Below are 26,483 nucleotides of genomic sequence, written 5' to 3' on the forward strand. Positions count from 1 at the left end.
ATTTATCTTTTTGAGAAGAGCTACCTTTGGTTGTCAACTTTTGTCTCTTACCTTTTGGAATGTCATATTTCAAGCTCTCCTCTACTTTATAGTGACAGCTACTAGTCAGTCAATCAATAAACATTTATTAAGTCATTACTAAGTTCTGGGTACTGTGCTAAGTGCTAGGGACACAAAGAAAAATAAAAGATAGTCTCTGCTCCCTAGGAACTCATAATCTTCATGGGAGAGCTAATATACAAATAACCATGTACCAACAAGATATATAAAGTAGAAATTGGACATAATCAACAAGGGAAGACACTAGAATTAAGAGGGATTGGGGAAACCTTCTTAGGAAGGTGAGATTTAATCTGGCACTTGAAGAAAGCCAGAGAAGGCAGGAGGCAGAGCTGAGGAAGGAGAGCATTCCATATATGGGAGCTGACCAATGAAAATGCCTAAAGTTGGGAGATGGAATATCTTGTTAGTATAATAGCCAGGAGGTCACATCACTGTAATGCAGAGTATAGGGTGAGAGAAGGTTGTCAGAAAACTGGAAAGGTAGGAGGGAGCCAGGTTGTAAAGGGCTTTGAACACCAAACAGAGGGTTTTATATTTGATCCTGGAGGTAATAGGGAGCCACTGAAGTTTATTGAGGAGGGAGATTGCATGGTCAGATCTGTGCTTTAGGAAGATCCCGTCAACAGCTGAGTGGCAGATGGACTGGAGTGGGGAGAGACGTGGTAAGCAGACCAACCAAATAAGCTGTTGCAGTAGTCCAGGTCTGAGGTGGTAAATGCTTGCACCATGGCGGTGGCATCGTCAGAAGAGGTGTGTGTGTTTGGGGCAGAGTTTTGGAAGGGGAGAGCTGTGGTGGAGGCTGCATTTACAGGGGATGTTATAAAGTAAAATTGTTGGGGGCCAGGCAACAGATTTGATATGGGGGGAGGTGAGAAAGAGTTAGGAATTAAGAATGCCATTTTCGTTATGAGGCTGGGTAAAGGGGAGGATGTTGATGCCCTTGATAGGGCAAAAAAGAAGTTTGGAACCATGGAGCATTTAAGGGGAAAGATTACGAGTTCAGTTTTGGACATACTGAGTTTAAGATATCTACAGGACATGCATTTTGAGATGTCTAATAGACAATTCTAGATGTGGGCTGAAGGTCAGAAGGGTGGTTAAAGCTAGATAAGTAGTGAATAAATTTTTTTTGGCTCCTCAGCAATTAAATTCTTTCTTTTTAACTGTTTGTAGTATTTATTTGTTTGTTTATTTATTTAGCCTGGAAGCTCTGGGTTTTGGCTATGATGTTCCTAGGAGTTTTTCATTTTGGGGTTTCTTTCTGGAGGTGACTGGTAGTTTCTATTTTTACTTCACCCTCTAGTTCTAAGAGTTCTGGACAGCTTTCATTTATAATTTCCTGAAATATGATGTCCAGACTTTTTGTCTGATCATAGTTTTCAGATAGCCTGGTAATTCTTAGATTATCTTTCCTTGATCTGTTTTCCATATAATAGTTCTTAGGTTTTTTTCTTCTTTAAATCCTTTGGTTTTGTTTTTATATTTCTTTTTTTAAAATTTTAATTAATTTATTTGGAATTATCAACAATCACTTCCAGAAGCTTTTGAGTTTTAAATTTTTCTCTCCCTCCCTCCGCACTTCCCTCCCCATGACGGCATGCAATCTGATACAGGCTATAAATATGTATATTCATGTTTTTATATTTCTTGTTGTCTTATTGAGTTGTTTACTATCTGGCCTATTCTAAATCTCAAGCCTTTCAGTTCTTGAATAGGGCTTTCTGTTGCCCATTTAAAGATGTCGATTTTCCTTGCCATTATTTCCTTCCTAGATTTTCCATTCTGTGTCTCTTGTTTCATTTTCACCAGGTACACCTGCAATATCTGTAGTAGTCTTTCCTTACCTACTGGCTACTTCCTTGCTGTCTACTAATATGCTTATGCCTTTACCCTTAAGAACGCCTCACTAGATCCCTCCCATCCACCTTCAAGTTGTCCTCTATTTCTCCCTCAGACTTCTTGAAAAAGTCACCTACACTTACTGCCTCTCCTTTCACTCTCTTCTAAAGCCTCTGCAGTCTGATTTCTGGCCTCATAATTCAGTTGGAATTGCTCTCTGCAAAGTTATCAATAATTTCTTAATTGCCAAATCTAATGGCCTTTTCTCAGTTCTTATCATTTTTACATCTTTTGATTCTTTTGATTCCCTTCTTCCTCCTCTATTTTCTTTTCAGTGCTCTGTCCTGGTTCTCTTCCTTCCTGTCCGACTGCTATTTTTCAGTTTCTTTTGCTGGTTTTTTATCCATGTCACACAAATTAACCATGAATATTCTTTAATATTCTTTCCTTGGCCCTCCTTCTCTTTTCCCTCTATACCATCTCATTTGGAGATCTCATCAGCTGTCAATGGGTTCACTTATCATCTTTTTGCAGATGATTCCAGATCTGTATACTGATCTCCACTTTCTTTCCTAAGTTACAATTACACATCATCACCTGCTGTACTCATTATCTTTTTCTTTAAACTATCCATTTATCTAAATTCTCCTATGAATACTGAAGGTACCACTGTCCTCTCAATCATCCAGGCTTGAAAGCTTGGTGTCATTCTTGACTCCTAACTCTCACTTACCCCACATATCAAGTCATTTGCAAAATCTTGTTGTTTCTACCGTCAAAATATCTCTTACATATGACCCCTTTTGTTCAGGCCTACCTCACTTCTTGCTTGAACATGTCCTTTTAATTAGGATCCCTGCCTCAAGTTTCTCCCACTCTAATCCATCTTCCACACTGATACCAAAATGATTTTCATAAAGCAAAATCATGTTACTGTGTCATAAATGTCAGTGTCAGTAAATTTCAGTGGTTCCCTGTTTGCGGACAAACACACACACACACACACGTGAAAAATAATATGATTGGATCTGCATTCAGACTATCAGTTCTTTTTCTGGAGATGGATAGCATTTTGGAATTGTCTTGGATAAACAATGAAGTGATATCAAAAATTTTACAGCAGGTTTCTCTGATAAAGGCTGTATTTCTCAAGTATATACTAGGTATAGAACTGAGTCAAATTTATAAAAATAAAAGCCATTCTCCAGTTGATAAATAGTCAAAGGATATAAACTGGCAGTTCAGAAGAAAAAGATCAAAGCTATCTGTAATCACATAAAAATGCTCTGAATCACTATTGATTAGAGAAATGTAAATTAAAAAAAGACTCTAAGATACCACCTCACACCTATCAGATATGACAAATGCTGGAGAGGATGAGGGAAAAATAGGTACACTAATAACCTGCTGGTAGAATAGTGAATTGGTCCATCTATTCTGGAGAACCATTTGAAATTATGCCCAATGGGCTATACAACTGAGTGTATGTTTTGACCCAGTAACACCACTACTAGGTCAGTATCCCAAAGAGATCAAAGAAAAATGAAATGGACCTATATGTACAAAAAATATTTATAGCAGCTCTTTCTGTGGAGGCAAAGACTTGGAAATTGAGGGGATATTCATAAGTTGGGGAATGGCTAAATAAGTTGAGGCAAATGACTGTGATGAAGTATTATTGTACTATAAGAAATGACAAGGGGAGTGGTTTCAGAAAAACATGGCAAGACATATATATCAACTGATGCAAAGTGAAGTGAGAAGAACCAGGAGATCACTGTGCACAGTAACAGCAACATTATAATGATTAACTCTGAAAGTCTTGGCTACTCTGATCTATTGATCACTGAGTGATCCAGAGCAATTTCTAAGGGCTCATGATGAAAAAATGCTATCCACCTCCAGAGAGAGAACTGATAAACTCTGAGTATGTGTTGAAGTATAATTTTCTCACTTTATTTTTCTTGCTTTTTTGGAAATGTGGTTAATATGGTAATATGTTTTACATAATTTCACAGGTATAATTGATATCACATTGCTTGCCTTCTCAGTGGGTGTGGGAGGGAGGAAGAGAATTTAGAACTCAAAATTTAAAAGAATGTTAAAAAGTAAATAAATAATAAAATTTGAAAATGAAAAAAAATAAAGATGTATGTATGTACATACATATATACACATACATACATACACATATACATACATACATACATACATACATGCACACACACACATACTTCAAAGGTACAATAAGAACAATTTCTCCACCTCAAAACTTTGGGAAGGGAAAACATAATCCTCCCCATACCTTCTTTTTATTCTGGGAAGGAAAGGTGGATTAGGTTCATATAAACTCAGTTCCTATAGAACAAAGTTCCATTAAGTTGTCGCCCTGGCTCTAGCTCCAGGGTCTAGGGGACACCTCACCTTCTGCACCTAAGGACAAATGAAACAGACCAAAACCCCAAACCTGGTTCTCAGAGTCACATGACCTAAAGTGAGAGGGAGATGGTAACCTCCCTGCATGGTGCTCATGCTGTGTAGGTGAAGAAGACCTCACCCCTTGATGCTGCCAGAAAGAGGCTATGAGACTGTCCCAGGCTGATAGTTTTAAAGATGCAGACTGTCCTAGCTTTGTAGCCAATGGTCAGAGGCTGCTCCCACTCAACTGCCTATGGCAGGGGAATGCAGAATGTCTTCTTCCAGAATCATGTCCCTCATGCCTTCCATATTGGATACTGCCTCCATCTTAGGTAATCTGGGCCTATGCAGAGCCCTCTTATGCTAATTTTTTTACATTTAATTTTATTTTATTTTTTCTCAATTACATGTAAACAAACATTTTTAACATTCTTTTTTTTTAAATTTTGAGTTCCATATTGTCTTCCTCCCTCCCTCACCTCCCCAGTCCTTGAGATGACAAGCAATTTGACATAGATTATATATGTGCAGTCATGCAAAACATTTCCATATTATCTATGTTGCAAAAGAAAATGCAGACCAAAAAACCCCCCAAACACCCAGAATAATAAAGTTTAAAAAAAAAGTGCTTCAATCTGCCTTTAGACTCCATCAGTTCTTTCACTGGAGGTGGATAGCATCCTATTACACTATTAATGTAAAATAAAGAAGGCCAAACTTCTGGATTGAATCAAGTCCTTAATCCATTTGAGAGAGGTAAAGAGCTTTTTGATCCAATGGTTAAAATTAGATGACGACACACAGAAACTATATTGTGATTGGTTGAATGAATTAGAAACTCCCCTGGATCTATGGATATTGAGAAGATACTGAGAAAGGATTGAAGCAAAAAGGCAGTCAAGATTCTGGAGGTCTTGGAGGAGGTGAACTCCTTACCCCTTTACCAGAGGACAACAAAAGAGTAGTGTCATATTTCCCCCCAACCTCAATGACTATGTCATCAAAGAGACTGGGCCAATAATAAACAATGTTTCCAGCCAGGAGACCAGAGAGTATGGAGAACTAAAACATGCTGAGAAAAGGCAGCTTTTCAGGGTGGGGTTTAAGTCCAGCTATGGATTCTACAAAGGCATTGACCCCTCAGAGCCCCAGCAGAGTTCTATACCTTGGGGGAATTTCATGAGAATTCCATGGAGAACTTTAAATTTATGCCCACTTGCCCCATGGACTCTGTTTGTACTTGTGGGAGGAATGGGTCTCAGACTTTTGGGGGGGATTGGTTTTGTACAAACTTTTATACCGACTTTTCTTCCTATACCAACTTAGTAAATACTCCTTAAAAGCTAATATAATCTGTCTTAAAGTAATCATTGAGAAGCCCAAGTGATGGAGCCTTGTGAGCAACAGTATTAGAATCTCCTAGTTATCATTAGGGGTAACAATGTTACCTCTTGGACCAGGCAGGAAGAAGCAAAACACCAGTGTGAGTGGGAATTAGGAGAGTGAGCTCATTGAGTGTATTAGATGTTAATAAAAATGCAAGTTGTAAAGAAATTTATGGTTTCTTATACATCCCTCTCTATTCTACTTTTAAAATGGAAATAATTTGTTTTCATTAAGTTTGGAATTTTAAAGTGAACAAAAAGTTTCTGTGTACAAAAAAATTTATAAAAGCCCTTTTGTGGTAGTGAAAAACTAGAAACAAAGCAGGGGCTTATTGATTATGGAATAGCTAAATTGAGGTGCATGAATGTATTGAAATGCTATTGCACTGTAAGATATAATGAATGTGAAGAATTCAGAAGACAGGAAAACTAGCATGAACGTTCATGTTGCAGAATTCACTTCCTGCTGAGACAGATAAGAGTTCCAGTAGAGACCAGGATTTTTAGTGACTGAGAGGAGAGTAATAAATTGGATCTGGAATAGGGAAGGGGTAGATTGGGATGGGCACTGAAAAACAGGTGTGAGGGAGAGAAGATAGTATCAGAATCAGAAGGTCTCAAGGTTGGGCAGGATGGAATGAGTAGATATCATTTGAGATAGAATGGAGAGATTATTGTGTGTATGTGGGACGCACAATGCAAGATATGGTAGGAGATGGAGATAGGGAGAGATTATGAAGGCCTTTGGGGAAAAGGAAGAAAGAGAGGAGTGAAATAAGTTCCTCTTGAAGGGTTTTTAACATTTTTTTTAATTTTTGCCGTGTACCTGTTTGGTAGCATAGTGAAGCCCATGTACTATTCAGAGTAATATTTTTAAATGCATAAAATAAAATACATAAGATTATAGGGGAAATTAAATCATATTAAAAGTTATAAACATATTTTAAAAAATACAGGGACTTCCTGAAATCTCCATGGACCTGAGCACCTCTGCACTAAATGAACTTGCCCCCGTCTTAAAACTGGGCTGAACTCATTTGGCTCTCTCTCCTTCGTTGGGTGCTTCCTATCGCGGCTGAGTGACAGAGCTAGGACAGAGTCACTGAGACCACCAGGCCGGTACTGGCTGGGGCAGGGTGGTGGTGGTGTTGGTGAGCAGGTCGGGGGTTGAGAGGTGTATGCACTGGAGCAGAGAAATACAGAGACCCAGAACCCAGAGATAGCTGCAGAGATGATGGTAGAGAGGGAGCGACACAAATGAGCCAGACAAGTCAATGAAGAAGGGACAGGCTGGCGGACTGGGAGAGTCAGGGTAGCGTAGTGAGAGGTGCGACGCTGGGACGAGGGGAGCTGTCTGTCTGGCCCAGCCCCGCCTCCACCCCGCCCTCCCCTTTTGAGGACCCACCCCTCACTCTCCCCTCCCCCTCCCGGCCACAGCTGCTTCCGGAGTCTGCTGTTCGGCTCCGGCCTTCGGCAGAGGTCCAAACCCCCAACTTGGGGACCTCGGAGGGCACGCTGCGCCCGGGGTCCGGACGTCTGGGCCGCTCCCTCTGCCTCCTTTGGGGGAGGGGTCTCGCTTGCTGTCACTGGACCCTCGGACACCCAACAGAACATCCGCTGACCTTGGCCGAAGTCCCGGCCCCGCTGCTGACCCAGGGATTGGCCTGGACAGATTCTGGGGTTTTGAGACCTCCCGAATCCAAAACGTGCGGGGGAAACTTGAATCCAGAGAAGAGTTTTTCAGGAGGGTGGACCACACCACCCTTTTTCTATTTCCAGACCTCCCCTACAGCACTGAAGCAGATTACAGGGCATACACCTCTCCTACTCTATATACAGAGGAACCTGAGGAACCTGTGGATCCTGGAACACTTTGAGGGGCCTCATCTCCTGGGAGCACCATCGCCCATTTTCCAGTGGTATCTTGGGCTGTGGCATTGGTGAGTTGAAACTTGGGGTGCCACTTTACGGGGCCCAGAATCCTAAACACAGCAGGAAGACTTTTGTGGTAGTGCGAGGCTTTGCTATACCCCAAGGCATTCTTGGAATCTCTGTGGGGCATTAATGAATTTGGAGGCCCATAGCTTCCCCAGTCTGCATCCTGGAATCTCCAGTAACATTATTGGGAGTGAAAAGTGCCCCCTCAGACCCTAATAGGAGGGAACTGAACCTGAGTGAAAGTTGGGAGCCCTTGCAGAACTACCAGTGACCAGACAGGAACCTTTCCTTGGAGCTGGAACAGAACCTGGCATCTGGGGAGCCTCTCCCGACCTCCTGCCTGACGGTCAGAGGAACACTGGAGGAGATCCCAGAAGTCTAGGGGGTTCCCCTTGGCCATCACCAAAACAATGTTTCTTCGACGTCTTGGTGGCTGGCTGCCCCGTTCCTGGGGCCGCCGAAAAGATCCCCTGCCTGAGCCTGGCCCCGGCCCCATAAGGGAGGATAGTTCTCCTGAGAACTCAGGGAGCGACTGGGACAGTGCTCCAGAGACTATGGGAGACAGGGGCCAGCCTAAGGCTGAGAACTCCAGGAGACAAGTGGATAGGGGGACCCCCCCTGAATGGAGCAGGGACTCTGCCAACTATGGAGCTGCTGAGCGACTGGGGAACAGAAGGAACTCCCCCAAACTGAGCATGGATGTGCCCAGCTTTGAGGAGTCCAGGAAACTGGATGCTAGGGGAGTGATCCCCACAGTTGGAGGCAATGCCCCAAACTCAGAAGATCCTAAAGGACAAGGGACACTTCTTAAATGGGGAACAAACCCCTCCAACCCTGAGGCTCCTGTGGAGAAAGCAGGGCGTCACCAGAGGCTGCTGGGCTGGCTTCAGGGGGAAACAAATAGAGGGTTGGGGGCCCACCCACAGTTCTTGGGGGGCTCTGAGGAGTGGCTCCAGATCTCTACCAACCTGACCCTGCATTTGCTGGAACTGCTGGCTTCAGCTCTGCTGGGACTGTGTTCCAAGCCCCTGCGCCTGGTCCTAGATGCCTTAGGTCTTCGGGGGCCTTTGGGGCTTTGGCTGCATGGGCTTCTCTCCTTCCTTGTTACCCTCCATGGACTTCACATGGCCCTCACCCTGCTAACTGCACACCCCTTTCACTTTGCCTGCCTCTTTGGCCTTCTGCAGGCCCTGGTACTGGCTGTGAGTCTCCGTGAGGGCACCCAGGTGTCAAGGGAGGAAGAAGAATACAAATGGGAGGGGGGAAAAGGAAGAGATAAAGAGGAGGAAGATGACATTAAAGGAAGGGAGGGCCTGTGACCTTGGTGTTTGGGCACTGTCTCAGGATTGAGAAACACCAGGACTTCAGGGAAGGGAGAGAGATCCTTAGGGTGGGGAAAGGGGCCCATAGAGACCCCCTCCCCTCTGCAACAGGGCTTAGGCACTCAAAGTAGGGGGAGTTACCCTCTAATTCACCAGCTATTTGTCACTTTTTTTAGTGCTATTCCTCTCTCCCCCAATTAAAAAAAATAAAAAGGAACTCCCTCCACCCCTTGTATTTTCCCCAGGGAATAAGGACTCTAGTAACTGAACTGTCCTCTCGGTCCTGGGAGAGGGAGGGGAAAGCCGGGGGATCTATTGGATACTAGGACCCGAGCCATTAAGTGGATAAAGGGGAGGGGAGTCAGCTATAAAGCTGATGGATCACAGAAATGTGGGTTGAGGAAAGATGTGCTTGGAACTGGAGATCCAGTTAAGATTCAAAGGAAAATCACACTGCTCCAGGAAACCCAGCAAGAAGCCTTGGGATGCCACAGCAGAGGCCTAGGGAAACACCCATGCCCATCTAGTGTTTGGAGGCTTGATCACTGAGCAATCACTGTTGTACTGATTTCCTAAATATACCACTACAAAAGGGAAGTTAACACTGCTTCTGGTCTTCTTCCTGTCGACGATGAAGCCAAAGTTGGGTGTCTGGGGACAGTGAATTATTTTCAGGGAAAAAAGGGTAGGGAAGGAGAGTGAAATTGGTGCCTGTAGACTAGCTCCAGGAAAAGACAAAGTCAGAAAAATCATCTTTATTGTTCTTGAAGGCAGCAAGAAGTCTGCAGCTCCCTAGAGGGCACAGGTTAGTCACTGGACAACTCACAGGCTTCTGGAGGGAAGAGAAAGAGAGTAGGAATGAAGCAGAAGAGGGGGACAGAATGAAAGAAAAATTAAGGAAAAAGGAAAATTTGGAGGGATATGGCTCCCTTCTTAAAAAAATTCTGAGGCCTATGTTTTAGATACCACCTCCTATACTCTGAAATGATCTCTTCTAGGAGGCTGAGGCCTACCTTGACCTGTACCTCCCCCTCCCCCAATGGCCACAGAATTCCCTTGGCCATGATCCTTTTCCTAAATCCCATCTCTTTCCCTTTGAAGAATCCACCCCTCTCTGTTGATATCTCAGAGGTCTTCTCACCTATCTCCCTGGGGGTCTGCAGGAAGGCTTTTGAGTTCAAGGAAAAGGTCAGGGACTGAAATTCATTCACACATTCTTCAGGGGGTTGTGGGGATCGGTCTGGAGAGGAAGGGAAAGAATGATACTGATCCCCCCCAACAAACACTCCCACCTACTTGCTCCCAAATCCCAGATCTCTGGGAATGATATCATAGACCTCCAGAGCACCACTCCCCTCTCGTGATGTCATCATGCTCTTTCCAGGTATGAGTGTGGGAGAGTGAGTACAGCTTCCATCCCCTTGTAGAATTTCTACCTCCTATTTTGCACAGACACTCACTATAAAGGAGGAAGCGCTGGTAGCCTTGTCCTGTCTCCCTCAGCATGATCCCATCTGGGCAAGAGCTGTAGAAGAGTTCAGTCTTCATATCAGGGCGGCCTGTTGTAGGGGGTGGCAAAGATTGGAGTGGGAGTGGATAGGGGAAGAACTAAGTGGGAAGGGAGTTGGAGGACACAAAGGAAAGATATGGAGAATGGGTAACCAACCTTCAGTCTTGAGATCTGTGCTCCCTTCAGTCAGATGGTAAGTCCATTTTCGGGGTACACAGTGCCCATTTTTCCTGGGAAGTTTGGAGTAGGATGGAGGAATAAGTTACCCTTCCCTCCACACAAACAGATACATCCTTTCACCAATCCTCTCTTCCCTTCCATTTAATGCAACCCATTCAGCAACGAGCTGGTTTTCTTTGTCTGAGAGAAGACAACTGGGCTGGCAGAAAGATTTTGTATCTGTCAGGATACTACCCAGGGATGAACTAGAGACTAGAGTCAGCTAAACAAAAGAGGTCAAGATACTAGGTGGCTGACTAATCAGGGCCCATGATGGAATCCCAGTTATCTAATGGGGAAAGGTCAGCTGCATTTAGCAGCTGAGAACAGCCCAATTAGAAAACTAACCTTAGGTCAGACTCTGACTTTGGGAATTTCTGGCTTGAAATAATAAATGGAGAGAAAGGTGCCTGATGGCATACCTTTCCCCACAACTTACATTCTGATGGTGGCCCGTAGTTGGAGCTTTTGGGGAACATGGCTAGCAGCCATGTTGAAGAGAATGTTGTCCACTGGGACAAAGATCGCCAGCTCCTCCTGGGTAGAAGCTGCACCCGCAATGAAGTACCATTGACCCAGGTAGGGTCCAGGGAACTGGATGAGGAAGACAGGGGAAGGAGGGAATGGAATCAATCACAAACTCTCCCTTTGCAGATAATTTCAAGTTGGTATTCCCCTTCCCTCAACCTGATCCCTCAGTGGTTCAGGAACTAGGGATGATCTTCTGTTTCACTTGCCCCAGGTCACTTCTTTCCCTCTGAAGGCTTTTTCATTTGTCAAGTCCTTTGGGCTTACTCCTCTAATGGTCTCAGTCCTCTTTTCTAGCTCCTTCCCTTGTCACCACTATCCCCATATCATCTTGTGCCTCCAGATGTCCCCCAGGTTCCCCTCCTTAAGTCCCTCAAAATCTCTTTTACAGACTACCAAAGCCCTGCTTAATTCCCTCCTGTTGTCTTTCCATTACCCTCCTCCCTGCCCCCATACCTCTTTTCCTTTTACTCTCAGAGGATTTAATTGATCAGGCTTAGAACTCTGGTAAATGGAGTCATAGAGAATCCCGAAGAGGTGAAAGAAAGCTGCCAAAATTTGGTAGAACATCCTCAAAGACTATAGTGCAAGGGTGGCAGCTGCCTGAAACCACTCTCTTCTGGGAATTCTGTCCACTGCAGCCTCTGGCCCCCTTTCCTCAACCCTTGACCCCCTGGATCTGCTAATGAGTAACTCTAGTCTTGTTTTCCAACCCAACTCTGGGTTGTTGACAGTGTTCTGGGCTTTCCTCCCCTTCCTCAAATTACACACCAGCAGCATAGTTGGGAGCTTAGACCTGGTCGGGGGATGGGAAGGGTACAACCTTCTAACTGGAGGACTCCTCCCCTCCTCAATTCATTCATTCACTACCAGTAATTATTGTATACCATATTCATAGCACCATGTCTGGTAAGAGATAGAGAATATAGACAAAAGCCCTGTCCTCAAAGAGCTTATTATCTAATTAAGGAGACAAACAGTCCAGCAAAAGCACTACATTAAAAAGTAATTATTAAGTACCTTTTGTATACAGAACACTGCTGGGCACAGAGAAAGATATATAATATTAGATTTCAGAGAAATCTAAAAAGTCGTCTTGTCCAAACCCTGCATTTTAAACAAATAAGCAAACTGAGGTCCTGAAAGGGGGAGTGATTTATCCAAGGTCACACTGCTACTAAGCAGCAGAGGTGGCAATCAATCCAAGTCTTCCGACTCCAAGTCCAGTACTCTTTTATAATTTTTTAAAAAGTTTATTTATTTTTAGTTTTCAATATTCACTTCCATAAGATTTTGCGTTCCAAATTTTTCCCCTTTCCTTTCCTCCCCCCATCCCAAGATGGCGTGCAATCTGATATAGGCTCTACATATATATTCATATTAAACATTTTCACATTAGTCTTGTTGTAAAGACAAGTCCAGTACTCTTTCCATTAAACCAAATTACCTTCTGCTATCTATCCTCCCTGAACTCACAATCTCGTAGTGCATAAAGCATACATAAGTAAGTATAGCACAAAGAGCAAAAGTATATGATGTAAACAAAATACACCTCACTGTAAAACAGTAGGATCAGTTGGGGGATGAGAAGATTACCACTATCTGAAGGAGATATCACTTGAAGATGGATGGACTCTAAGGAGAGGATGAATAGGATAAGGAGGTCAGAAAGTTTGGGAAACAATTCCATTTGCAGCTTAAATGTTCAAAAAGAAATGCATACAAGGGTTAAACAACAGTGGGAAACAAGGATTCAAGACAAATTTTAGGACATTATAGTACAGCCAAACTTATAAAATCTGAGTTGGAACCCTGCTCAACAAGGAACATATAATCCACTATCTCCTCCTCCCCCCCAAGCAGGGGCCATATGCCTATACTTTAAACAAGTCCACTCTACATCATACTTTATGCCTAGTCATCTGGTATTTGCTTGAATAACTCCAGTGAGGGGAAATCCACCATCTAAAGAACCTTCCACTTGGGGGGGGGTTCCATTAGGAAGAAACCCAGTATATCTGTCCATTGTTCAAAGTTCTGCCAGCTGGGGCCACAGAGAAATGGTATAATTACTCTAACAGATAACAGCTCTTCAACCAGTTATGCATATATTTGTATATGTGTGTTTACTTATGTATATTAGGGACAGTTAAATGGCCCAGGCCTGGAGTCAGGAAGACCTGAGTTCAAATTTTGCTTCAGACATTTATTAGCTGTGTAACCCTGGGCAAGTCACTTAATGCTGTTTGTCTGTTTCCTCATTTGTAAAATGAATTGGAGAAGGGAAACAGCAAACCACTTCACCTCTATCTTTGCCAAGAAAACCCCAAATGAGGTCACCAAGGGTTGGACACAACTGAACAACAACAAATGTATATGTGTGGGTATATATATGTAGGTAAAATTCCTCCAAGTCCTTCACCATCCTGGTTGTCCTCCTTTGAATGCCTCCCACTGTCCTTTCTAAAATGTGGTACCTTAAAGTGAACACATTACTCCAAATGTGATCTGAGGGCTGAGTATCACAAAACTATTTTGCACATTCTGGACAACATATCTCTTTTTATGCAGCCTATTATATAGGCCGAGATCTAACTGGTTGGATTTAAGTAGGCAATTCATAAAATTGCACTGGGTAAATCAATTTTTGTCTTTAGCACATCTGAAGACCCAATGCAAAAAAAAAGACCATCTTGACAGTGAAAGCTATCTAAAAGCAGAATGGGCTGTTAAAAAGCAGTAGTTCTCTCTCAACCAGGTCTTCAAAGCAGAGTCTTGAAGACCACTTAATTGGAGATTTCTTCGGGAGGAGCTTTTATTGCGATATGGGTTGGAATAACGTCCCTTACAATTTTGAAACTGCAACCCTCCTAGCTCCTGGGGGACCTCCAAAGATTGTCCCTAACCACCTAGCACCACTCTCTCGACTTGTCACCCCCCTCTATGGTCCAGTCTATGGACCAGACCTCCTCTGGTTCCCCCATTCCCGATCTGTGGTTTCTCCGGCTGCCAGTTACCACCATCCATTTCCCTTCCCCCACTAGCTTAACCAAGAGTAACAAAATGGCAGCAATCTCCACCCTCAAAAAATATGGTGTCCTCTTTTCCTCTCCCCCGCCCCCTCAATTTAAAGCAGATAGTCCCTCAGCAGAGATATCAACGAGTGGCTTTATTACCCTCGTGACACTTAGGAATGAAAAAAAACAAGCAAACCCGCCCACGCCTTAATTCCACCCTGGAAAAACTTCGCGTTGCCCAAAAGAAATATGGCCGCTGCTCGTGCCCCCTGAATCAACATGGTGGCAGCCCCAACCTTCACCGCCCCTAAACGCCCCGTTGGAAGGTTACCTAAGGAGGGATGGGAATGGGTTTATTTTAGGTATCTAAAACACTGCCGTCCGATGAAGGTTGCCAACCACGAATTTCCTCATGTATTAGAGGAGCAACCCGCATGCCAAAGGCACACGTGACCCGTTCACTAGAGCCCAGGCCTTTCGCGAAGTAGGCGGAAAGGCCCAGCTCGAAAATCACTTTCAGGCATTTACTGTAGTCATCCACTACGCCACCTCCCCACCCTCCTCGGGAGCAGGCGCGCACTGCAGACTTGTGAATCCAATCAGTGGGGCGGTCCTCAAGCATCTGCGCAGGCGCAATGTGGTTTGCGCAAGCGCAGTAAGGTCCCCCGGGAGGCGGCGAAGGTGGCTCCTGTGGGTGCTCGGCTCCCTCCCACCTAGGCCGGGCCCCGACTCGTTTCTTCTTAGGGGTTCCCCGATAGTCGGGGCCGCCCCTTTCCTCGTCGTACCCCACAGAAGGAAATCTTGGGGACTGGGGGAACCGGAAGTGCCGTCTCGCGACCCCCCCCCCCTTTTCTATCGGGGAACAGGAAGTGTTCGTAGGCGGAAGCTTAGGGGCAGGACCGGAAGTGGCGTTGCCGCCGGGAGGCCGGGGGCGGAGCTGCGGGGCAGGTGTGTGTATGTGTGTTGTGTGTGTACCAGCTAGTGTGTGTGTATGTATGTATATGTACGTATATGTATGTACGTGTGTTTGTTTGTGCATAGTTCTTGTTGTGCCACCGAGGGGAGGGGGTGACATCCAGCTAGACCGGGGCCTCCCTTTTCTGTTCGTCATTGTCCTGATTTCCTGATCTGTCGCGACAGAAGCAGGCTCGAGGAGCTCCCTATCGCGGTGGGCGTGGCATGGTGCGCGTGCGTGGCGCATCTCACAGGTCCCTTCTCACCTTCTTTATAGAAGGGGCTCATCCCAACCTTATTTAGGCCCTTACCTTGGACCCCTTCCCCTCCTTCCCCACATCCTCCTTCTCATTCATGTCAACCTTTGGGTTATGATTCCTGGCCTGACAGATGCTGCCTTGATGTTATAGGCGTTATTTCAAATCCTCTCCCCCGTTTCAGTTCCTGCTCCTGTTTTTTCTCTCCCCCTCACCCAGGGTTAGAAGTAGGATGTGTGTGTGCTTGGAGTTGGGGTGGGGGTTGGATTCCTTGGGGAGCTATGGTAGAGTTTGGATCAGCACTTGGGATGTAGGAACTTAGCTAGGCCCTGAGATAACGACTTGGTCTTCCTCTCTTCTTTCTCCAGCGTATTGGTCATGGAACCCAGTGACAGTAGCAGCAGTGCTATGGAGGAACCAGCCAGCTTGGAGGTACTGGTGAAGACCTTGGATTCCCAGACTCGAACCTTCACTGTGGGGGCAGAGGTGAGTGAGAACTAAGGGTTCAGAGGTTTTGGGAGATTTTGTAAAAGGCTTTCCCTTAACCACTTTTTCATCCTGAGGCAACAACCCCCCAGATTCTCCGTCTTCTATTTACATATATTATTCATATTGAACATTAGTTAGTGGATTTTAGAACTGGAAAGTAGTTTAGAGATCATCTAGTTCTTTTCATTTTGTAGATAAAGAAATATCTTATGAAAGTGTTCTGATTGTTGTTTGGGTCATAGGGAGATACATTTCCTAAGAGTATACAGTCTCTCTGCCTCTATTGTATGTATAAGTATACCTTTAGGAGAATCCTAGAGGCAGCAAGAGTTTGTAGTTCTTGTCCTTGAAGAGCCTCCAGCTGTGATGAGAAAGGATAGGAACCTGTGGGGGGTGGGGGTGGGGATGGGGGGCAGGGTACACTGGCAGAAACCGCAAGTAGACTTGAGAAAGCATGAGGGTAATTAGGGCTGTTTCTTTCTTTAACATTGTTGGCTCGTCATAGTTTGGCTTTCTAAGGCAAGGCCAACAAAACTGCAAGTCTTCTGAGTCCCACCAAGCTGGAAAGGCTTTGATTATGGATCCAACAGTGTACTAAAAACTTGTCATTTGAGAAATACTGTACTCAAAAGAGGTTGATCATCACAGGATTGGCCTATAGACAATGAATTTTTTGGTTACAGTAGGTTATTAAATTGTTAAGTATTAGAATACTTGTGAGCTATATCAGTAGAGAAAGTACAATATGGATGAAATTGAAGAGCCTAGAAATAGGGTTGTTTGGTGATATTCCCAAATTTTGGAAAACCATTCATCACTTCAGATCATTTCCTGGTACCTGGAGACAAAATACTGGGTTGGGATACAGCATAAGTCTGGTCTAGTCAATCAGTATTGTGGAAATAATAGTACACTTGGAGGTAGGAAAGATGTGGGTTTGATTCCTAGCTCTGATACTAGCTAAATGATCTTGGGTGAAATCACTAAACATCTCTAAACCTAGATTTCCTTATGGGTGAAATAGAGATGACAAATTTATAATACCTGTCTTACTGTGTTGTTTGCTTTTGCAAAACTGTAAAATGCTACATAAATGTTTATTGTTACTATTGTTATCTTCACGTATAGAGAGCAATGTAAGAATTTCATCTTAAAAATATGTATGTATTACACATACATATGTACACGGTTATGCATGCACTTATAGATAGATATACAGAAAGCCCATTTCTTTGGGTATGCGTGAGTCACTAATCTAGTTTGATAAACTAAGCACAGTTTGGGACTCTGTGCCTAATTACAGTTCCTTTTCCCCCACAAAATGTTCCCGTATTAGTCATACCTATACTTATGGTAAGGACCTCCTTACCTGTAACTCCAGATATAGAACCAAAGAGAAGGGAGAGAATGTAGAGCTTGATGGAATCTGTTCTTATGTCCTAATTCTCTCTTGGACGTGCCGTTTAATTTCCATTTAAAACCTTTGCTGTGATTTCACATCATATTGCTTGCCTTCTCAGTGGGTGTGGGAGGGACTGGGAGGGAGGAAGGGAGAGAATTTGGAATTCAAAATTTAAAAAGAAAAGAATGTAAAAAATAAATAATAAATTGCATTTTTAAAAATTGCTGTTTTCTATCAAGTATTTCTTAGCGCAGTTAGGCAGTGGATACTTCATAAATGTAATAAAATGGACAATGACTTTATAACTGTTAAATGACTCACCCCCCACCCCCACTAATTTCCTGATGTTCTGCATTAGATATTCTCTGACCTTTCTTCCTGTTCCTTTTTGTCTCTGTAGATGACAGTGAAGGAATTTAAGGAGCATATTGCTGCCTCAGTCAGCATCCCTTCTGAGAAACAGAGACTCATATATCAGGGGCGAGTTCTGCAGGATGAGAAGAAGCTACAGGAATACAGTGAGGGGCTAGATGGGGCTTTAGGGGAAGGGTTATTTTCTGGGTAAGGAGGAGGGTTGAGGTACTTAGCTGATTCTTCCCTCACTCCTCTCTTCCCTTTTTTCCTTTACTACAGATGTTGGGGGAAAGGTGATCCACCTAGTGGAGCGGGCCCCTCCACAGACCCAGCCTCCATCCTCTGGGGTTGCCTTGGGAGCAGGATCTCCCTCAGCCACCCATGGTGGAGGGCCCCCATCTGGTCCTCGAGGTCCTGGTGCACCTGTCCACGACAGAAATGCTAACAGTTATGTCATGGTTGGGACCTTCAATCTCCCTGTAAGCTGAAAGGCAAAGCTGTGTCTTTGATGGGGGGAGGTTGATGGAAGTGGCTGGGTGGGAAAAATTGAAAGGCTAGATACTTAGGTCTTTGGGTTGGAAGGTGGGGATCTGGAGGGCCTGATATCCTGTCTCTTTCTTGGGTAGTGAGGTTGGAGGGAGAGAGTTGGGGGTGGGGGCATGGATACCTGAGTTCTCCCAGAGCTCAGTTGTCACAGCATCCTCTCTTCCCCTTCCCTGCCCCTTCCCTCCCCTCCCCCCTCCCCCAGAGCGACGGCTCTGCCGTGGATGTTCATATAAACATGGAACAGGCGCCAATCCAGGTATCCAGGGGCTGGGAACATCAGGGCAGGGTATTTGGGAGGGAATGAATTTGAGATGGGGATTTGTACACAACGTGCAGTGTGTACAGTGGAATTATCTACTAAGTACAGAGATGACATCTATTATGTGTCCTGGCTACCACGTTTTAGGAAGGACATTGATAAGCTGAAGAGCATCTGGAGGAGGGCAACTAGAATGGTGAAGGGCCTCAACATCATGTCATATGAGGACTGGTTGAAGGAATTGGGGATGTCTAGCCTAGGGAAGGGAAGAGATAGGGAGGATGTGATAGTTGTCTTCAAGTACTTGAAGGGTTGTCATGTAGAAGAGGGATGAGCCTTTGTCTGCTTAGCCCAGGGGGCAGAACTAGAAGCAATGGGTTGAAGTTGCAAAGAGGCAGATTTAGACTTGCTATAAAGAAAAACTAACCAACAATTAGATTCTAATCCAAATGTGTAATGGGCTGCCTCGGAAGGCAGTGAGTTCCCTCTCACTGCAGGTCTTTGAGGAAAGGCTGGATGACCAGTTGATGGGTATGTTGTAGAGTGGATTCTTTTTCAGGTATGGGTTGAACTATCCGGCCTCTGCGGGTCCTTCCAACTGCCGTTTCTGTGAGAAGGCAGAGGCCCGGTTTGGGGAGGATTCTGGGGCTAATGTTTTCACCCACGTTTTGACCATTTGCTTTTTCCGTGCTTGATTTTTTATTTCCAGAGTGAGCCTCGTGTTCGACTGGTTATGGCCCAGCACATGCTGAGAGATATACAGGCTGTGCTATCCCGTTTGGAGGTATATGGGGAAAGGTTGATGCAGATTTATTCTTGGGCTGTTCCTCCTCAGAATTTGGCTGGTGGTGTGGCCATATTAAGTTTCTATATCTCTATCATTGTTTCCACTTTGGTTTTCTCTGTTTCATTCTGAGATTTTTGGGGGAAGAATAGGGACTTGGAGAAGTCTTATATTCTCCCTGGGTCATGTCCCTGAGTCCAGGAAGCTATTTCCTGGTTCTTTTCACACAAAGAAGAACCTTTACTGCCTTTTCCCTCCAAGTGGAAAAATGTCCCATGGTTTTTTTTTAAGGTCCCTCATTCCAGTGCTTTAAAAACAGTGCTTACTGGAAGATTTTTTATTTGGTCTCATCTGAGTTGCTCTTATGACAGCATCAGCCAGTTAATTATCCTGGGCTCTGACCTCCTCGGAGTTGAGAAATAGTTCTCTGTCTCCTTTCTTACTTTCTGCTGATGATATGTTTAGAGAACTTAAATATTGAAATTCAGTGTTTTGTATTTCAAATTGTATAACATTTTACTTTTGACTCAGTCTCCCCTCAATAACCTTCCTCCCTCTTAACCTTTAGGGCAGAGCCAATGGAGGGCAGCAGCAGCAGCAACAGCCACCACCACCACCACCTTCTGCTCCAGAGTCATCGTCCTTAAGCTCAGAGACTCCTGAACCAGCAGAGGGTGAGGCTTCCTCACGAGAGCCTATGGAAGCAGGAGACCCAGAGGAAAGCACCCAGCCCCGGAGCCCTGAGCCCTCTCCTCCTGGCCCAGCCCCAGCTCCCAAGTGAGTGATTCTCAGTGGCAGGGGGGATAAGATTAATGGATGAGAAGGGAGGTGAGTGAGTTGGAGCAAGGCATTGTTGGGAAGGGGAGATTGGCTAGCACTGCATTTTGCCTGTTGAAAGACAAGTGAAGTAGATGAAGATTCTTCAGTAGGATAGGTAAATAAAAAGGTATGTAAGTATGAACCTAAGAAGTAGGGTTATGATTAGCTCAGTGAAAATGCTGGCTCCTTCTATTCCCATAAAGTCTTATCTTCCCCCAGTTTTTGGTTAGGAAGGAAAATTCTGTTTCTGATTCTTCTGATAGAAAAACTTAGGAGCAGTAACATGCCCTTGGCTCAAAGGAATAGGTAAGGGAGAGACAGGGTGTGCACAGTGGGGCCTAGGAGACCTCTGAAATCCTTAATGAACGCCCTGCCGTCATCTCCTGTAGCCATCCATCCCCTTCGGAGTATGTCGAAGTGCTTCAGGAGCTACAACGGGTGGAGAGCCGACTCCAGCCCTTTCTACAGCGATACCATGAAATACTGGGATCTGCTGCCACCACCGACTACAACAATAATGTGAGCATTTTCTTGTGTCCCTTTTCTTATCCCTTGACTTAAAGGTAGAACTGGTTTTGAAAGCTACCAGCCTACCCAGGGTGGATATCACATTGTCCATGTAATGTTTCCCCTTCATAACAGTATAGAATTAGAGCGGTCCAAACAAACCTTCTCTGTATGCCATTGGGATAGTCCAGATAATCATCCTTAACATACATACAGTACTCTGAACATTTTTGTATTCTGTTCTCCATCCCTGTTTCCCTGCCCCAGTAGCTGGTGTAGGTATACTCTTCTTTAAGCAAACTCTTACATGAAATTTGAACATGGCTTTGAAAAATAGATAATTTACTGGCTAATGATTTCAAAAGGAATCACCATAAAGATTCCTTCCAATAGCTAGCTCCCTTTACTGCAATTAAATTTGCAGAAATTTAGTTTATGTAGAATTATGTCTGAACAAAGCTCTTTAATAAAGGTAGAGAATACATTCTTGCTTTTGTCTTTTTCCCTTCCTGTTATATGGAATTGCTGTTTTTGTAGCTCTTTATTTTTTATTTATAAAAAATGTTTTATTAGAACTTCAGTATTAAACATCAGTGCTAACAACTATACTTGTTTAATAATTAGCTACATTTTAATTAATTTTGATGTTTAATGTATCATAACATTTTCTCGTTTTTTTCCTTTAAGTCACCATGTCCACTTATTCCTAGATACTTTTCTTCATATAATTGTAATTAGTGTGTATTCCATTCTTCTGGTTATGGTTTTTTCATTCTTTGTAATGATGCAATATGGTAATGTTAACTAAATAATGCAGTAATTTTATGTTATTTTATAAAAGTCCAGATTTCTTTGTATTCCTAATGCTTATTGATTGTAATTGTTTTATAATGTTCTATGATGTTAATGTGCCTATAAGATTTTTAGGTCACTTCATTTCACTAGAAATTATTGCATGTATAATGCTGCTATGAAAAAAATCTATACACAGACAGCTTTTTTTAAAAAATAATTATCAGGCATATTCCCAACAATGAAATTATTGGGTTAAAGGGTACAATTGGCTCTTTGTCTACAGAAGGTGATACCATTTCAAGGAGAGGTGGTAGTTCCAACCAGTTCTTCTGCCCTTACTTTTTCTTCTCTACCTGTTTCTGGGTCTGGGGGAATGGTTTCAGACCGAGGGGCGTGAAGAGGATCAGCGAGTGATCAATTTGGTTGGAGAGAGCTTGCGGTTGCTGGGTAACACCTTTGTAGCATTGTCTGACCTGCGCTGCAACTTGGCGTGTGCCCCTCCTCGACACCTGCATGTTGTCCGGCCAATGTCTCATTACACAGCTCCCATGGTGCTGCAGCAGGCTGCTATCCCCATTCAGGTCAGTGCAGCAAGAGTCTAGGGTGAGGGGTTGATGTGGTATACACCAAGGAGTGATCTGTGGGGTTTTGTGGTTTGGGAATGAGTGGTGTTTATTGGAGAGTCAGTGCTGAGTGAGTCAGAGGAGGGTAGTGAGACTGAGAAAAGGCTCTCAACAGAGGAATGAGCAGTGAACACTGGAATGGAACAAGAGATGTGAGAACCAGACAACTGGTAAAAAGCAAGAGAAGAATATGGATGAGGAGTTATGTTTGTGGCTCCAATTTGTCTTATTTTTTTCTCTCTGTCCGTCTTTCCCAACTAGATCAATGTGGGGACAACTGTGACCATGACTGGGAATGGGACCAGGCCACCCCCAACCCCTAGCTCAGAGGCACCGCCCTCTGCTCCTGGGCAGACTTCTCCTCCAGCACCTTCCCCTACTACAGGGGAGCCTGCAGCTGAGGGGGCTCCTCCCACAGGCCCAGCCCCACCCCCTGGACCTGGCCATCCCAGAGTTATCAGGATTTCCCACCAGAGTGTAGAACCTGTCGTCATGATGCACATGAACATCCAAGGTAAGCTGGGAGAATCCGTGGTTTGGCGAGAGGACAAAGTAGATCAGAATTAGTCAGGAGGGATGAGTTGAGTTTAACAGTGGAAGAGAGGAGCATGGGTGTGGTGCTGTAGGAAGATCCTTGAATTAGGAGCCAGGAATCATTGATTTTGGCTGATCCTGGCTCTACCATGAACTTTTCCACTGTGAACTTTGGGATCTTTTCACTTCTTGGTAAACATGTGACATGTTCTTATGCGGGGGATTGAACATCTAAGGTCTTTTTAGTCTAAAGATTGGTGGTATAGGGATTTCTTTACCAGAGTTTGCAATAGAGTTGGGGAGAGGGCTGAGGGTATCTTAGCAAAGTTTGTCTGATTGGAGCTAGAAACCAAGAAACGGAGTATAAAAAGACCTTTGGAGGAGAGATAATAAGTTCCTTACCCTGTCTCTGTGTTTGATTTAATGTTTCCTTTTTTTTTTTCCTTCCAGATTCTAGTTCACAGACCGGTAGTGTTCCCAGTGCCCCAGCTGGTCCTTCAGGCCCTCCTGGTCATGGCCAGGCTCTGGGTAAGAATGAGGGAATTTCTGGGAGGGGGAATGAGGAAATAGGATTAGAATTAGAAGACTAAAGGAATATGGGCATCAGTTTTCAATTTGTCCCCTTCCTTTATAGGCTCCACTCATATTCAGCTGCCTTCCCTGCCTCCTGAGTTCATGCAAGCTGTTGCTCACCAAATCACTCAGCAGGCCATGGCAGCAGCTGCTGCTTCTGCAGCTACAGGTAAGCAGTCCCACTGGAGGGGAGAAGTTAGGAAAGAAGATAGTGAGTGGTCAGTGGGTCATCTTGGGAGGGTGGGAATTGGGAGCAGTAGGACCTCAGCTGTTTTATTTTCTCCCATATGTACCCCCAGGACAGCAAGTTCCAGGCTTTCCATCAGCTCCTACAAGGGTGGTGATTGCTCGGCCTACCCCTCCCCAGGCTCGGCCCCCCCACCCTGGTGGGCCACCTGCCCCTGGAGTTGTGGTGAGTGAGGTAGAAGGGAAATGGGTGGAGATGGGTACTGAAATACAATGGAGTTGTGTTTTTTTTTAGGTTGGTAGTATAATATTTACTAAAATAGTGCTATGGGTTAATAGAAACAGCAAAGAACCGAAGAATTAAGATGCAAGCTATGTAAAATTCCAACTAAAATCTGAAGGTGTCTAATGTATTCATTCTGTAGCTAACTAAAAGCCAAAGAAAGACAACACTCTCAATATAATAAAGTACTGCAAAACAATTGGTAATTTTCAGTTATCTAAAGTGTGGGTTTTGCATTTTATATCCTTTTCTCAATCAGGAAAAAAAAATGTGTTTTTTGAATGTTATATAACATACATATAAAGCAAGATAGAAAAATACATTATAAACTTGTAACAGTGGCTGTAAATACATTATCTTACATGTTTCCCATAGGCAGTAGGTTGGTTATGGTACATACATAGCATGAAACTACTAAAATAATAAAGAATAGATAAAAATACATGTCAGCTGTATGGTAGCATACAAGCGATACACTCATCTACCCACTCTAAAAAAAAATTACACAATACTGTCAGAAAAAAAGCCTTAAAACTATGTATTTTAATAAGAAATAAATTCAGTAGAGAAGGATAATACTGAGAACCAAGGCATTCAGAGATTTTGAAAATCATGCTTTTTTTAAAGTTGATCCAAAATTTTGTCAACTAAGTTACAATGGAGTTTTGAGGAGGGGGTATTGGAGTAAGGTAGAGGAATCTTGGGTATAGGTGGGTATGACCCAGATCTTCCCCCCCCTTTTCTTCTTTCAGGGTCCAGGGTTGGGGCCAAATGCATCCCTGGCTCAGATGGTGAGCGGACTGGTAGGACAGCTTCTCATGCAGCCTGTGCTTGTGGGTAAGATCTTTCCCACTCTACTTCTTGACCCCTCCAAAAAGAGAGCAAAAATTCTTATTCCTTCTCTCTCTCTCTCTCTCTCTCTCTGTCTCTCTCTCTCTCTCTCTCTCTCTCTCTCTGTCTCTCTCTCTCTCTCTCTCATCTCTTGCTTCTTCCTAAACTGTCCTACTTATTTTTCTCAGTCTGACTTAAAATGTGAAAGTCTAGGAGGCAAAAAAGCTAGAACTTTTTTTTTGCTTGCTTATTCTAAAAATCACAATTTAAAAAAGATGAAATGTTTTTATTTTGTCCCTATTTCTATGGCAAAAGATAAGCTTATGGAAAAAAATCATACTTTTTTTTATGAATTATGATTTATATTCTTTAAGAGACATCCCTGTGACTTCAAAAAAATTTTTTTTTATTTTGCTGGGAGGAATTAGCCAGTCCTTTCCATTTACAGATGAGGAACTGAGGCCCAAAGAGAAATTATTTGTCCAAGGTGAAGACTAGAACACTGGTCTCCTGAATCCTAGTCCAGTTCTCCTTCTGCCATACCATTTGTCTTTCATCTCCAGTCTCAGCCTGCTTCCTAACATTGCCCCACATCCAAATTCCCAGTGGACTTCTCCATTTCCCTTTTTGACTTCTCCAGATTCTCTTTCTTTTTACCATTTGTCATCTTTCTTTCTCTCTACAGCCTCCACTTCCTCTGCCTTCCCTAGATCCTTGGGCCCCTTTCTGGTGGGTTGGTGGTGCCTTGTCTTCTCCATCCTGATGGTCTCTCTCCACTTGCTCCCTTCTACCTTAATAGCTCAGGGGGCCTCAGGCCTGGCACCATCTTCTGCCCCAGCCACAGCCTCTGCAAGTGCTGCTACCACCACCACAGCCACCACTGCCGGGCTAGCCCCAGGAGGACCTACTCAGGCTCCACCGCCACCTCCTCCCACTGAGCTGCAGTTCTCTCAGCTTCTGGGAAATCTGCTGGGGCCTGGAGGGCCAGGAGTCGGAGGGGCCAGTGTAGGCTCTCCCACCATCACTGTGGCCATGCCAGGTGTCCCTGCCTTTCTCCAGGGCATGACAGATTTTCTTCAGGTGAGTGGGGAAGTTGATAGGCCCATCTCACAGTCACTGTCCCTACCACTGGAAGTGTGAGCACTGTAATCTCTCCCATGGGGCATTCAGGGAGTGAAGGAAGGCATCTAATTCTTAATTCTTCCTGTTAGCACCAGTTAATCAACAAATATTTATTGAGTACTTACTATTTATTAAACCTAGCATTTTGTGGGGACGGGGGAGTACAAGATATGCTTGGGATTTTTAGATTTAGGGCCTTAATAAAAGCTGTTCTGTAGTCCAGGATTTAACTTCATTCATTCCCTTCCTTTGTACCATTGGCACAACCTCTTCAGTCTGTTACATCATCTTCACCCCTCTCCCAGAAGTGGGGTCTCAAGATACATTCTTTAGCTTGTTTTCTTCTCTCTAGTTCATGATTTATTTTGTTTTCACTTGCTGCTACTGATTTCCTGTGCATTTTTATAGGCAACACAGACTGCTCCACCACCACCCCCTCCACCTCCACCACCTCCTCCTGCTCCAGAACAGGCACCCCCACCACCTGGGTCCCCTCCAGCAGGGCTGGGGGCACGAGGCCAAGGAGGAGTGGGACCTGAGAGCCTGCCTCCTGAGTTCTTCACTTCAGTGGTACAGGGTGTGCTGAGTTCCCTGCTAGGCTCTCTTGGAGCAAGAGCAGGTAGCAGTGAGAGCATTGCAGCCTTTATCCAGCGTCTTAGTGGCTCCAGCAACATTTTTGAACCTGGGGCAGATGGAGCCCTTGGTAAGTGGGGTGAGGGAGCTAGGGGAAACCTTGAGGGAGAAGAAACTTAACGATGGGATTGGGTCTCTTTGATAGGGAGCTGGGTGTCATCTTCAGGGGGAAGCCTTTGGTGGAACGGGTTATTGGTCCATCTCAGTGTGGTGGCTAGGAAAGAAGACCCCAGAGTGAACAAAAGAACTAAGGAAGTGTGGGTGTGGGTGGTAGGAGGTCTTCAAGCCGGTTC

General features: G+C 44.2%; 3 protein-coding genes across 11 annotated transcripts in view; 2 read left to right on the forward strand and 1 right to left on the reverse strand.

The window, feature by feature from the left end:
* Positions 1-26,483, forward strand: part of BAG6 (BAG cochaperone 6) — a 69,699-nt gene that overhangs the window by 40,035 nt on the left and 3,181 nt on the right. Inside the window, exons 1-16 of one of the 7 annotated variants that reach the window (XM_020974075.2) lie at positions 14,880-15,187; positions 15,819-15,936; positions 17,742-17,859; positions 17,975-18,174; positions 18,444-18,497; positions 19,210-19,284; positions 19,853-20,061; positions 20,493-20,622; positions 21,789-21,986; positions 22,290-22,542; positions 23,013-23,090; positions 23,197-23,304; positions 23,435-23,547; positions 24,357-24,441; positions 25,235-25,515; positions 25,966-26,260. In XM_020974075.2, coding sequence (XP_020829734.1) covers positions 15,829-15,936; positions 17,742-17,859; positions 17,975-18,174; positions 18,444-18,497; positions 19,210-19,284; positions 19,853-20,061; positions 20,493-20,622; positions 21,789-21,986; positions 22,290-22,542; positions 23,013-23,090; positions 23,197-23,304; positions 23,435-23,547; positions 24,357-24,441; positions 25,235-25,515; positions 25,966-26,260 — 2,305 coding nt within the window. In that variant the 5' untranslated portion in view covers positions 14,880-15,187; positions 15,819-15,828. The other 6 variants (XM_020974078.2, XM_020974074.2, XM_020974076.2 and 3 more) reach the window with 6 other exon arrangements.
* CUNH6orf47 (chromosome unknown C6orf47 homolog) lies at positions 7,106-9,567 on the forward strand. Its single transcript, XM_020974080.2, has one exon. The coding sequence runs from the start codon at positions 8,054-8,056 to the stop codon at positions 8,960-8,962; it is 909 nt and encodes a 302-aa protein (XP_020829739.1). The 5' UTR covers positions 7,106-8,053; the 3' UTR covers positions 8,963-9,567.
* APOM (apolipoprotein M) lies at positions 9,706-14,828 on the reverse strand. Of its 3 annotated transcripts, none has more exons than XM_020974085.2 (6): positions 14,571-14,828; positions 11,134-11,288; positions 10,632-10,705; positions 10,426-10,524; positions 10,107-10,205; positions 9,706-9,797 (listed from the first exon to the last, which is right to left on the reverse strand). In XM_020974085.2, exons 2-6 carry the CDS (start codon positions 11,184-11,186, stop codon positions 9,772-9,774), a joined length of 351 nt encoding a protein of 116 aa, XP_020829744.1. In that variant the 5' UTR covers positions 11,187-11,288; positions 14,571-14,828; the 3' UTR covers positions 9,706-9,771. The 3 variants fall into 3 exon arrangements, with proteins under 3 accessions (XP_020829744.1, XP_020829742.1, XP_020829743.1); XM_020974083.1 differs by lacking the exon at positions 14,571-14,828 and adding an exon at positions 11,679-11,877; XM_020974084.2 differs by lacking the exons at positions 10,107-10,205; positions 14,571-14,828 and adding an exon at positions 11,679-11,880.

Source organism: Phascolarctos cinereus, unplaced genomic scaffold (genome assembly GCF_003287225.1).
Source record: "Phascolarctos cinereus isolate Bilbo 61053 unplaced genomic scaffold, phaCin_HiC Scaffold_5;HRSCAF=322, whole genome shotgun sequence".
Classification (NCBI taxonomy): Eukaryota; Metazoa; Chordata; class Mammalia; order Diprotodontia; family Phascolarctidae; genus Phascolarctos; species Phascolarctos cinereus.

Coding starts and splice junctions, on each gene's coding strand:
- CUNH6orf47 (XM_020974080.2), top strand. CDS start 8,054: ATGTTTCTTCGACGTCTTGGTGGCTGGCTGCCCCGTTCCTGGGGCCGC.
- APOM (XM_020974083.1), bottom strand. CDS start 11,792: ATGTTCTACCAAATTTTGGCAGCTTTCTTTCACCTCTTCGGGATTCTC. Junction 10,706..11,133: donor CTACGGGCCACCATCAGAAT/GTAAGTTGTGGG, acceptor CAAACTTCCCAG/GAAAAATGGGCACTGTGTAC. Junction 10,206..10,425: donor CCAGCGCTTCCTCCTTTATA/GTGAGTGTCTGT, acceptor CTTCCTCTCCAG/ACCGATCCCCACAACCCCCT.